At 38.6% G+C, this 13,530-nt stretch overlaps 2 protein-coding genes across 5 annotated transcripts in view; one reads left to right on the forward strand and one right to left on the reverse strand.

Moving 5' to 3' along the window:
* The window catches only part of syn2b (synapsin IIb), a 64,089-nt gene that overhangs the window by 10,776 nt on the left and 39,783 nt on the right, over nt 1-13,530 (reverse strand). For all 4 annotated transcript variants that reach the window (XM_077573405.1, XM_077573404.1, XM_077573403.1 and 1 more), the window contains one exon: nt 85-147. In XM_077573405.1, the coding sequence (XP_077429531.1) occupies nt 85-147 (63 nt within the window). The remainder of the gene's footprint in view (nt 1-84; nt 148-13,530) is intronic.
* On the forward strand, nt 1,870-13,226 carry LOC144056927 (metalloproteinase inhibitor 4-like). The gene is made up of 6 exons (XM_077574082.1): nt 1,870-2,020; nt 2,116-2,386; nt 6,850-6,947; nt 8,575-8,689; nt 8,772-8,896; nt 10,394-13,226. The coding sequence occupies exons 2-6, from the start codon at nt 2,254-2,256 to the stop codon at nt 10,589-10,591; spliced, it is 669 nt and encodes a 222-aa protein (XP_077430208.1). The 5' UTR covers nt 1,870-2,020; nt 2,116-2,253; the 3' UTR covers nt 10,592-13,226.

Below are 13,530 nucleotides of genomic sequence, written 5' to 3' on the forward strand. Positions count from 1 at the left end.
CCTCCACAACACATACACAACGTGACAGGACTACGTTGGCATATGTCCAAACAAAAACCAAGTCCATCTTAAAGGATCACTTGCCTTTCCCATTCCGGAGTGGGCGTGTCCGATCTTCACCACGACTGGGAAACTTGGCGTTGTGATCTGTAAAACAACACAACAGTGCAAAAGATAAGCAATCAGAGCAACGCAACAACATGAGATTGTAATCTGGATGGTTTGAAGAACAGGGCGGTCATTTTATGCAGAGAGCCTTCATTTTAAGACACTCAAAAGTATTTAAAAAAAAGTCATATAACTGTAAAAAGGGTGGAGCCCATGAACAACCAAATTGGGTGTTGCCACACTGGAGATGTTTTGCCTTCAGTTCCTGCTTGTAAGTCCGTCTTGCTGCCTTCACTTTTGTCTCCTTTATGAGAGACACATGCTCTATTGGGTTGAGATCAGGTGATTACCTTGGCAACTGAGGGATCTTCACTGTTTTCCTTCAAAAAGTCTTCACTTGCTTTTTTTTGTTGTTGACTTTTGTCAAGTAAAAAACATTACTTAGCTTGGGATCAGGCCACTAACTATGCATTGAAATGAATTCCATGTGTATGCCTTCAAATGCTGCTCATATGTGGGTATGCCTGCCTTCACTTTTATCTTATGTACGTGAAAGACATGCTCTAATGGGTTGAGATCAGGTGACTAACTTGGGCAACAGAAGAGTATTCAGTGTGTTTGCCTTCAAAAAGTCTTCACTTGCTTCTTGTTTGTTTATTTTTGTCTTGAGATAAAAAAAAAATACTTAGCTTGGGATCAGGCCACTAACTATGCATTGAAATGAATTCCATGTGTATGCCTTCAAATGCTGCTCATATGTGGGTATGCCTGCCTTCACTTTTGTCTTATGTACGTGAAAGACATGCTCTAATGGGTTGAGATCAGGTGACTAACTTGGGCAACAGAAGAGTATTCAGTGTGTTTGCCTTCAAAAAGTCTTCACTTGCTTCTTGTTTGTTTATTTTGTCTTGAGTAAAAAAAAAAAACATGACTTGGCTTGGGATCAGGCCACTAACTATGCCATTGAAATGAATTCCATGTGTATGCCTTCAAATGCTGCTCATATGTGGGTATGTCTGCCTTCCCTTTTGTCTTATGTACGTGAAAGACATGCTCTAATGGGTTGAGATCAGGTGACTAACTTGGGCAACAGAAGAGTATTCAGTGTGTTTGCCTTCAAAAAGTCTTCACTTGCTTCTTGTTTGTTTATTTTGTCTTGAGTAAAAAAAAAAAAACATGACTTGGCTTGGGATCAGGCCACTAACTATGCCATTGAAATGAATTCCATGTGTATGCCTTCAAATGCTGCTCATATGTGGGTATGTCTGCCTTCCCTTTTGTCTTATGTACGTGAAAGACATGCTCTAATGGGTTGAGATCAGGTGACTAACTTGGGCAACAGAAGAGTATTCAGTGTGTTTGCCTTCAAAAAGTCTTCACTTCCTTCTTGTTTGTTTATTTTGTCTTGAGTAAAAAAACAAAACATGACTTGGCTTAGGATCAGGCCACTGACTACTCCATTTAAATTAATTCCATGTGCCTTCAAATGCTGCTCATACAGTATGTGACTGTGTCTGCCTTCAATTTTGTCTAATGTACTGTAAGTGAAAGGCATGCTCTATTGGGTTGAACTTGGCAACAGAGGAACAATCAACAACAATCAATAATTGCCTTTCCTTTTCCTGCCATGTTTCCCTCCCCATCTCTCTATCCATTCGCCTTGCACATGCTTAGAGCATGGCGGTTTTAGCTACAACAAATCAGTCCGTTCTCTGCGACAATTAACACGCCTACGGACACTCGCGGAGAAGGAAGAAGGCGGTAGGACATCAAAACGAGAGGGGGGGAAAGGATGGTTGTTTTTTTCTGCTGCGTGTGAGGAGGCTGTGCCTTACTTGTCGAGTGCATAAGAGGCTCCCTGTGCGCGACCCTCTCAGCATTCAGGACCAGAGTGCCAGGCGATCCAACTATTGTAAGTTTGTCCGTGTGTTGTCGTCTCAAGAGAGAGAGAAAAGGAAGGAGGCAGGGGCTGGCAGCTTCTTCTTCTAAAATCATTTTTATCCACAGCTGCTGATACTCGGGGCCCACTGGAGCTCATCTTTTTTTGTGCTACCACTCTTGTCTTCAAGTCTGAATTTCCTTCAAGGAACTTGACGGGATTGCAAAGGGTTTGTTTAAGCCGTGGGAGCCAGCGGTAGTCTCATCATGGCCGTGTCCCACGAGAGGAGTGTGCGTCTGGGGCTCTGGGTGCTCCTCTTGCTGGGAGCAGGCACGGTTGCGGACGCATGCAGCTGCCACCCAGCTCACCCACAGCAGCTCTTCTGCAGCGCCGAGACGGGTGAGTTGCTACTGCTCAGGCAGAAAATGGTCCAAACACTCCTCAGACTGTTTACTGATGATTTGTCTTCTGAGCCCAATTAGAGGGGAGCAAAACACACACATCTGTAAGGCTACTGAGAGGGTTACTAATCTTGAAATCTTAATGGCGTTGCCGCAATATCTTACTTACTTACTTATTCAGATTAAAGTATGCTCAAGTTAAGACCAAAAACCCAAAGTCAGATGTTGCATTAAAGTGCATTTACAGAATATTTGGTGAACATTTGAATGAATATCATTTAGCTAGAAATTACACTAGAAAGTGGCAAAAGACTGTTGTACTAATGCACGATTTTAATATAAACATGCTACATAGCCTATGTTCAAATATTTTTCAATCCTTTATCAACATATGCATTGCCAATTTTAAATTTATAGTGGTTGAGAGGGGTGTAGATGAGGGACTTCCGCAAAAAAAGGTCACTCGCATAATAATAATAATAATTAATAATAATAATAATTAATAATAATAACAATAATATATTTTTGTTAGGTTCCCAAAGTGTCTTTACTTTTCACAAAATAAAAAAGTTGATATGAGCATTAACCAACTTAAATAATATGAATACAAATACTACATTTATGTTAAATTGGCCCGTTTGAAAATTATATACAGATTATTCGGGCTAAAAATACTTTGCCAAAATGTTCTTTCTAATAATATGTTGTATGTGCCCCCACTACTTTAAACACAGCAATCTGATTTGTGGAATGGGAAATAAACAGCAAACACGGTAATCCATCTCAGGGGGCGGCCATTTTGCCACTTGCTGTTGACTGAAAACTACATCACAGTTGCTCAGCGTTCAGGTAATGACCAATTTCATGGCTCAGTTTCAGAAAACAGGTGTTCTGTGATTGGTCATTAACTGAACCCTGAGCAACTGTGATGTAGTTTTCAGTCGACAGCAAGTGGCAAAATGGCCGCCCACTGAGATGGATGGAATGATGGATTTTGCTGCTTAATTCATATACCACAATATTAATCAGAATACCATGTTTACATAGAACATATTATTGTAAAGAATTTGTATGGGTTTACTTCCTCTTTAATAAAAAAAATAAAATAAAATCATTGTATTTTTTTAATGACTACATTTGGACACATTTACTGGAAAGACAATGTATGTTAGAAACAAAACCAATATTAAAAAATACATAACTGTACAGTCTTCTGCTACCTTCTTAATTCATTTTCCATCAATTAACTCAATGTTGGCTCATGTCATGTTACATAATAATTGACAGATTATAAAATGCTACAAAGCTTTTTGTGAACAGTATTTCTATAATAGCTGTCACGTAAGAATAAGTCCAATAAAAGTGCCACATAGTTTGGCCTACTTCTGCTAGTGCAGTTGCCTGGCTTTCATAATCCCTTCTTTCTTTCTTTCTTTCTTCTGGGTGGGGGGGGGGGGGGGTCTCTCAACACAGGCTAAAACCAACACTGCTGAGTACTTGGCCTCACCAGAAAGCTGGAGTATCTGTCAAAGGGTCAAAATGTGTTGCAAAATTGAGGCTGAGAGCTGCTTTTAAAAACCCGCACACAGGCTCAAATTGGATCTAGGTTATCAGAGCACAGAAGCGAGAAAGAGAGGAGTATTTTTTTTTTTAGGATGGTTGAAATTCTTCCTTCCTTAGTGATTGATGGAAGCCAAAGCATATTGGTGCAACTAAAGCAGCGCTGTTGATCACATGACATCGTTATATAACGAGGAAGTGCACTGTGGGTGGGTGGGTGTGAAGACGGCAGAAAACAAACACTTCCTGTTTGTAGCCAACATGTTTCAGGGTAAAAAAAACCCAACTGATTTGGATCGGATCTGACCCAGCCTATTTAAAAACAGATGGGTCAAAAATAACCCAACTATGGGTCAAAATTGACCTCTCCAATTGGGTCGATTTGACCCAACTTTGAGTCAATAAATGGGTCTTTTAGTGTAAAACAACTCATAAATATTGGTCGGATCCTTTACTTGGGTCAAAAAAATTGGGTCATTTTGTTGAAAACAACGAAGAAAGTTGGGTCAAATTGACTCATAAAGTGGATCGGTCCATTTTTGATCCATAAATAGGATACTTTTGACCAAACTGTTTTTAGAGTGTAAACTCTATCAAAGATACAGTTTTTTTTACTTTTACTCAACATAATATATGAAAGTAGGATTGCCCATTAAGATTCAAATAAGATGATTAATTAAGCTTAAGTTGTAATTGTCTCGTAATTAATACCACCGTGAACATTATTCTCCATTTAAATAACCATGCTGCTAATATATTCATCAGTCAACACATGGGCAGCAATATTAATATTGACAGCACATGCAATTAAGACTTTTTTTTTTGTGTGACAGATTTATCTGGGGGCATTCAATTTCATATGATCGACAAAATTTGATTTACTTAGTGGTTCCACTGTCCTGCTTGTTTTGTAACTGTGACTGGTGGTGGCCTTCGGTTGACCTTGACAATGTCGTGAGAGTCGGTGTGACTTTTGAATAAAGCCGAACATCTGACTAATATCCCATCTGCACAAACGTTGAAAGATTTCCAAGCTACGTCCATGTGTGTGTTAGTATGTGTGTGTGTGTGTGTGTGTGTGTGTGTGTGCTGGACCGAGGCCAAGCCAGCTTACTCCATCGCTCTTCCCCTTCCTTCCACTTCATTTCCATGTCTATAGGCTGGCCCCAATGGTCTGCATACTAACAATATCAGAGTGAAAGACCACTGACAGTGCAGCTTTGTGAGGATGACAAGGGTGCCGATTCATCTGGGCCGAGGGATGTTTTTTACTACATCAGTTCTCATGGTTTAACTTTGCAATATTATGTTTTTGCGAGGTTCATGCGCATCATTTGATTGCTTCCAAACAGTCCTGTATAAAGTTTAAATCTGTGAGTGAACTTCATTTGTTTACGATTCCACACCAAACTTCTGCCCATTTAGTTCCTGTTTTACTTTGCCCGTTTATGAAGCAAACTCATCTGGCCAGACGGTGACACTCAAACTTGATTCGTTTCGAATGTTCCACATGGAATTTCTGCTTGTTTACTTCCTGTCAGCAGCCTGTTAAGGCAGCAAACTAATCTGGCCTGAATTAATGGTGCCCTCTGCTGGTTGCTGCCCAGACGTAGTAAACTACATTACCATCCCGTTGATTTATAACTGAAAAAGTTTTCTCTTTTAACATGTATTTATTCTGAAATGGTCTATCCGTCTGTTAAATGCTCGTTAAATATCCAAAAGCAAATCTTTCCTGAAAGAAATCCGATTCTTTTTAAGTTACATTGCATGGGAGGTCTCCGCATAATGAATTCACTCATTTACACTGATGGAAAAGCACTTTACTCTTCCTTTTTTTGGGGGAGGCTAATTGCTTGCAGAATATTTATACTTCCTCCACATTTGGCTGCAGCCAAAGCACAGGCTGCCAAATATTTGATCGGTACACACAGCAATGTGAAGCATTACCATTAACAGGTGGCGTGGAGCCATTATTGCGTTCACAGGAGAAGATTTAAGTAGGCCAGCTAATTTGCCAAAGACTATTTTAAGGTTCTATTGGAAGGGTGGATAAGAGAGCAGAGTGGTCATCATTTTTCAGTGATATCATATTGTGGTTGAAGAGGTGCCATTAAATAAAAATTGCTGCATATTATTATTTTTGCGGTCATTTAGATGTCAACCTACAATTTTTTTTTTTTTTATGATGGCATAACGGAGAGAAAGCAGTAGAGGGCACAGTTTCTTTAGATCTTCGAGTTTTAAACGTTTGCTTGGATGTGGGTCCATTTTGAGTGTTATTATGAAAATATAAAAGATAAGCAGCAGTCATGAATTGCCTTCTCTGTTCCACGACATAACAACAAGATAATGTCGTTGATCAAAAACATAGCTCAGTCTATTTCCATATGATCAATATGTATTGACAATTGACTAAAATGACTGATGGTAAATGCCAGCAAACAGCAAGAAAATACAACTGATTTTAACTCACGCCAAATTTTCGTCACTTTGCTCCTTCAGTTACTGTATTTTCTATTACAGTCTGAGTTAGTTTCATTACTGGTAAAAGATTTATAGCCTTAGTCTTAAGAGTCTTCAAAGACCATCTGCTTGGCTGAGGGATATGTATCGATATATATATATATATATATAATTTTTTTTTATAGCACAATCAAACCTTCCTCACTGGTCCATCTTTTTGCTGTTGGCTGAAGCAATTTCACAGTGCATGGCGAGTTCTTCCCATTACCAGCACACAATTAGAGGTGTTGCTTTGTGACAAGGAAAAAGCGAAAACAAAGGGAGATTTGCTTAGCTCTTAGCGATAGAACGAGTGGAGGACATTTTGTGTGCATGTAAATAACACGTTATTTTTACACCCTATTCTGAGTCCAGTCACCTTTTTTTTCCTGACAGTGATCAGGGCCAAGATCGCCGGGGAGAAGATTGTGTCGCCTAGCAACAGTTCCTCCCCCTACATGAAGATGATCCAGTATGAAATAAAGATGATCAAGGTGAGATGTGCCACAGACTAGTCCGATGCCTATGTGGCGATACCTGCTTTATAGGTGCGCATAAAACTACGGAGAGCACTTCAGATTTGAAGATTTATTGGGCCATTGTGGTGTACCCTCTCAAAATAGACTAGAAAGTCTGTCTGGGTATAAAACACAATGGAGTGTGGAACATACACAAGACAGTGTAGGGTTAGGTCGTGCGTTATGGCCAGTCACCAATCTTTGTCCCCATGCTGTACTCACACACCATAACGAAAAGTTTTTTTTCTCCCAAATTTTGTGGCGCTTATCTGTCAAGAATAAGTGGTTCCAATTTAGTGGCAATTGGACAAAATTTCAAGTTCACTTTGGATGGACCTCTGGAAATGAGAAAAATGACCCTGAATGAAATGGCCACTTACAGACAAAATGGCAGACTTCCTATGTCTTATCCAGCTTTTGTTGTTGTTGTTGTGAGTCTACTCACATGACTAACACAACTTCATGTTTTATTTTATTTTAATTTTGTTGAGTTTGATTTTTATGCTGGTTAAAATTAAAATTGGCATGCTGATTCCATAATTGCAGTCAGTTTTTTTCTTGCACGAGCAGTTTTTTTCTCACCCTCCAGAAAAGCGAAAATTTGGCATACCAATGTAAGTTCTATTTAACTTAATTTTTTTTCTTCTCAGAGCTTGTAACTAAAACTTGATGTGATAGGAGAAAAAACTGAGATCAGTTTTGGATTCTGCACCCAAAAACTTGTTAAAAACAGCCCCCAGATGTAACTCAAAAAAAAATAAAAAATCCCCAGTGTTATGTTAACTCTATTGGCACAATGATGCCAAAATTCTGCTCACTAAGCGAAAATTGGGCATACCAATGTAAGTTCTATTTAACTTATTTTTTTCTTCTCAAAGCTTGTAACTAAAACTTGATGTGATAAAAAAAAAAACTGAGATCAGTTTTGGATTCCGCACCCCAAAATTTGTTAAAAACAGCCGCCAGATGTACCTCAATTAAAAAAAAATAATCCCCAGTGTTATATTAACTCTATTGGCAGAATGCTGCCAAAATTCTGCTCGCTAAGTGAAAATTGGGCATACCAATGTAAGTTCTATTAAACTTAATTTTTTCTTCTCAAAGCTTGTAGCTAAAACTTGATGTGATAAAAAAAAAAAAACTGAGATCAGTTTTGGATTCCGCACCCCAAAATTTGTTAAAAACAGCTGCCAGATGTACCTCAATAATAAAAAAAAAATCCCCAGTGTTATATTAACTCTATTGGCAGAATGCTGCCAAAATTCTGCTCGCTAAGTGAAAATTGGGCATACCATTGTAAGTTCTATTTAACTTAATTTTTTCTTCTCAAAGCTTGTAGCTAAAACTTGATGTGATAAAAAAAAAAACTGAGATCAGTTTTGGATTCCGCACCCAAAAATTTGTTAAAAGCAGCCGCCAGATTGCTGCCAAAATTCAGCTCGCTAAGAACGCTACTTCTCGAGTGCTACTGCATATCATTTCTCCTATACTAGCATAACCACACTAATTGAGAATAATAATAAAAAAGTCCACTAAAATGTGTATTGCATGGTAATCCTGCACAACCATCCTTCCCTCTCCGGTGTCTTCTCCAAATGTTCAGATGTTCAAAGGGTTCGACAAGGCCAAGGATATCCAGTATGTGTACACTCCAGTCTTCTCCTCGCTGTGTGGAGTTAAGTTAGATTCCAACAACAAAGCGGGGTATCTGCTCTCAGGTAAGAACATTACTGACTGTTGTACCATATGTGAAATAATCACAGGAAAAAAGACAAACTGTTTTGCTATGCTACTAAACAGGAAGTATGTGGAGCAACGGGCGTCTTTCCATTGGCCAGTGTGACCTGGTGGAGTCCTGGGACAATTTGTCACTCTCACAAAGGAAGAATCTCAACTACAGATACCAGATGGGCTGCGAATGTAGAGTGAGCCAGGATTTTTTGTTCTTCCTGCGTGAATATGCATATCTGTATTTTGGCCCAGGAAACAGAAACTATGACTGAAAATGAGTTTTCTTGTTATGTAATTCTACCAGCACCGCAGTGAATTCATGAATTTCTTTGTGTTTTTTTTGCCCACGGTCAAAGGTTCCATGCCTCGAGGCTAACTGAACAGCACAAAAGCACAGAGTCTTATAAAGAAGCACTCTGGAGAGCTAAAATCACTTTGCAACATCTCAGGTTCTTGTTTAAGAGACAAAAAGAGTAGATGCTTTTGTGATTCTCTATTGTCAAGGTGTTGCAAAAAAAAAAGAAAAAGACTACACTTGATCCAGACTGCTGCTTGAGTGCCGACTAGAACAACAATATGCGGCTAGCGTCACCACACTGGCTTTTCCTCTACTGTCTGTCTTTACATCCACCATATACTGCACATTTCCTAGATTGCTTATACTCATTGGGGTCGCAGTTTAGCTGGAGTCTATCCCAGCTGGCTTTGGGTGAGATGCAAATTGCAGAGCAGATACAGACCATCACATACTGACATTTTAGACTCTTCAATTTAAAAACTGTAGGGTCAACAGTAACCCAATTATGGATTAAAAAAAATATGGACTGATCGATTTTATGGGTCAATTTGACCCAACTTCCTGTGTTGTTTTATACAAAATCACCCTTTTTATTTTTGCTAAACAAATTGATCCAAGTAGAAGATCTGCCCCAACTTTCTTGGTTGTTTTATACAAAAGGACCTCTTTTATTTTTGGTGAGAAAACAAAAACAAATACAGAAAGTTGGGTCAAATTGAGTAGAGGATCTAACCCAACTTTCTGGGTGGTTTATAGAAAATGACCCAATTTTTGACCCAAAGGTGGCTCAAACTGACCCAAGTAGACAACCTGACCCAACTTTTCAAATTGACCCAAATAGAGGATCTCACGGGTTTTTTTTTTTGCACCCAACTTTCTGTGTTGTTTTACAGAATATGACCCAATGTTTTACTCAAAGGTGGCTCAAACTAACCCAAGTAGACAATCTGACCCAACTTATTTGATACTACTAGGGTTATTTGAGACACTATGACCAAATTTTTGACCCAATATTGGGTCAAATTGACCCAAATAGAGGATCTGCCCATTTTTTTTTACCTAAAATTGAGTTATTTTTGACCCAACTATTTTTTAGAGTGTTCCATGAATGTATCATGGAGGATTATGGAATATGTGAGGAAGATGGAGAATGCACAAATTCCACACAGGAAGGCCAGAGCCAACATTTGAACCCTGAGCATCACAACTGTAAGCCGGACGTGCTAACCACTAGTATACCGTGCCGCGCCAAAAGAAGACTTAAATAAATAAATACATTTTAAGATACACATTTTGGCAACGAGTTAGGGTAGGCTGGGACGAAGCTTTTCAGAGACAGATGGCAAATAATAATAACGGTGATTTAGTTAAAAATGATTTTTTTTCTCTGCAGATCAACGTGTGCTACACAGTGCCGTGCGCATCCACAGGAGAAAACGAATGCCTGTGGACGGACTGGCTTCTGGATAACAGCCTTAACGGCGAGCAGGCGCGGCAGTACGCGTGCATTCGTCGCTCCGACACGACCTGCGGCTGGTACAGGGGCGGCCACGCCCCAGAGAAAGACTTCCTGGACATGACTGACCCTTGACCGGCTCAAGATTCCATCTCCGTCTGACACCTGTGACGTCTCCGGTCAGAGGGATGTCCTGCTTTGGCTTGTGTAGCTCAAATGTGGATGCTTATGCGTAACATAGCAACAGAGTTCATGTCAATTGGGCTGATATCATATCTGAAAGCGCTACCGCTAAGAGACGGATACTGCGGCAATGCTAATTAATGTTTCGTTGAATAATATTTAAAAAGCTGTTTTAAAAAATGTGCAGAGGAACTTGGAAAGCATGATCAGGATGTATACCTTAACTTCGAGAACAGCATTGTTACTCTTTTTAATATCGCAAAATAGAACATTCCTGACACCGAAAAACAAACGGATGTTTTGTGATCTCTTGGCAAAATTATTTTCGCTCTCTATTCTGAGGCTGCTGCAAAAAAAAGTCGCTAAAGACCAGCTGGTTAAAAACAGTGCTGCTCGAGTGCTGATTAGAAAAAGAAGATATCACATTCCTCCTGTGCTCGCTTAACTACACTAATTTAGAACAGACGTAAATGCTTCTTCTCACTCTAAATGGTCAAAGCCAGTGATAGCTTATGAATCCACTAAAGTGATTCGCTCCTGAATCTTGAAAAGTCATTTTCTGCAAATTACACAATGCTCGCTGCTAAAACAATTGCCACACAATATTGCGAGCTCAAAATTGCCTTAGAAATCTGCTTGCTTCTCTAAAGAACTACATTGCCTCTCTTTCGTCAAAGTCACTAAGAACCAGCTCGTTAAGAATGCTGCTGCTCGAGTGCTGATTAAAACAAGAAACAGAGATCATGTTCTTCCTGTCTAAACTGCTTCAGAAATGTGCTTGCTTTTGTGATGGATTATATTAACTGTATTTTCAGTCTCTGAAGACCAGCTGGTTAAGAATGCTGCTGCTCGAGTGCCAATTAGAACGGCATGAGATCACATCTGTTCTGTACTATCTTACAACAATTTAGAGTAGAAACTAAAATGCTAATAGCTCTGAATGGACCTTATGAACCTACTAAAGCGCGATGATCCCATAGCCTTTAAAAAGAACCTTTTTGCACATTTTGCTACACTTGCTGCTAAAAAACAACTGCTGTGCTGCCATTGAACATTGCAGAATTGCCTCATAAATCCGCTCACTTTTGTTTACACTGTACTAACTCTCTATAGTCCGGCAGACCAGCTGGTTATGAATGCCGTTTCTCGAGTGCTGAATACAACAAGGAGACGAGATCCCATTTTAGGACAGAATTTTAAAATGCTTTTTGTCACCTTACCGACTAACGCACTATGCTCCGAGAGCCTTTAAAAGTTGTTTTCTGAAAATTACGCTACAAAAGCTGCTAAAACAATCACTGAATAGCTACTGAATATTGCAAACTTTAGATTTCTGATTCCAGAAAAAAAAACTAGTGCATGCTTTTGTGACTTCTGAGCTTGATTTTTGAATCTCTGTAATAATAATAATAATAATAATAATAATAATAAAAAAATTCTAAATGCTTCTGGACACCTAAAAGCTACTCAGAGCTTGAGGTGCATTCTACTGCTAAAAAACAACAACAGCTAAACAGCCAACATCGCAAAATTGAAATTTCCTATAGCAGAAAAAACATTACATCATTTTATGACCTCTAGGCTGGATTATATTCGCTCTCTTTGGCAGGCTGCTGTAATCTCTGAAATCTCTTCAACTGGTCCAGAAAGCTGCTGCTCAAGTGTTGACTGAAAAATTAACATTTGCCCTCTACTGGCATAATTGCACAAGCTCCCTGTAAAAAACGAACAGAATTTCAAACACCTCTTGTCAGCAAATAGCGCTAAATAATAGTACACTCACAGAGTTTTTTAAAAGTCTTTTTTTTTTGCGCAAATGATGATGGAGTCGCTAATGGAAGAGTCGTTGAAAATCACTTGCAAATACAGTAATTTACCTCAGAGTGAGTCCTCCAATCTTTTAATCGTTTGCATGAGAGTGACAGTTAACACATTCGGTTTAGGAACCTCGTTATTATTCATATAAAAACGTCGGGCGTACCGCTGCTATGCAGAGAAAATATCAAGTAGGACACAATTAGAGCCAAACTCATTTTACTTACCGTCACAATGCAACTGCCCCGGGCAAATGAAAATAGACTGTATATAAATAAAGAAAATCAAAACATAGGAATTATTATGAAAACGAATCTGTTGATTGTAAATACTGTATTTCATTGAGCATTAACATTTTAGAAGCTAATTGCATTTACATGCTACTTATCGTTCAGAGTTTTAATTTCACATTGTTTGCTATAAAAGATAACATTATTTTCCGCACATAACCCTAATCTTGTTATTGGTTCAATCAAAAATGCATTATGACACAACTATCACACCTAAGCCATCGATCAAGTGTTACAGCACAGTAATCTTATTTTACAACTCTATATCATTGTTGCATGATTTGTTTGGCATGTATTAATAATTAACAAATAATGATTATCATAAAAACTATGGTGTTAGTAAAGTGTCAAGAAACGATGCATGTTTTGTACTGAAGAAATTGTTGCAGATTTGTATTTATGTCTGTTTTTGTCTGGATAGTGGTGTTTTTTTTATTTCCATGTACCAAAAAAAAGATTGTATATAAAACGTTTAAATGTAATCTTGTCTGAAATGCTTCTTCGATTACTCCAAAAGGTTAGAAAATATGTTATTATTATTATTTTGTTAAGGTAAAATCTTTCTGTAGTTACAGAATACTGAAAGTGACGGCAACAAGTTAGTGTTTATTTGCTTTTCCTAAACCTCATCAACGGGTATACAATTATATTTTTTTCAACGGGGCCAGATGAGGGAGAATCTAATGATGCTCCACTGTAAATGTAAACTTGTAAACTACTTTACCAATACCCAACCACCAGTAGATGACATCATTGCCCCATTTTATACGAAATAAACACAGTTTG

The sequence above is a fragment of the Vanacampus margaritifer genome, chromosome 8 (genome assembly GCF_051991255.1).
Source record: "Vanacampus margaritifer isolate UIUO_Vmar chromosome 8, RoL_Vmar_1.0, whole genome shotgun sequence".
NCBI lineage: Eukaryota > Metazoa > Chordata > Actinopteri > Syngnathiformes > Syngnathidae > Vanacampus > Vanacampus margaritifer.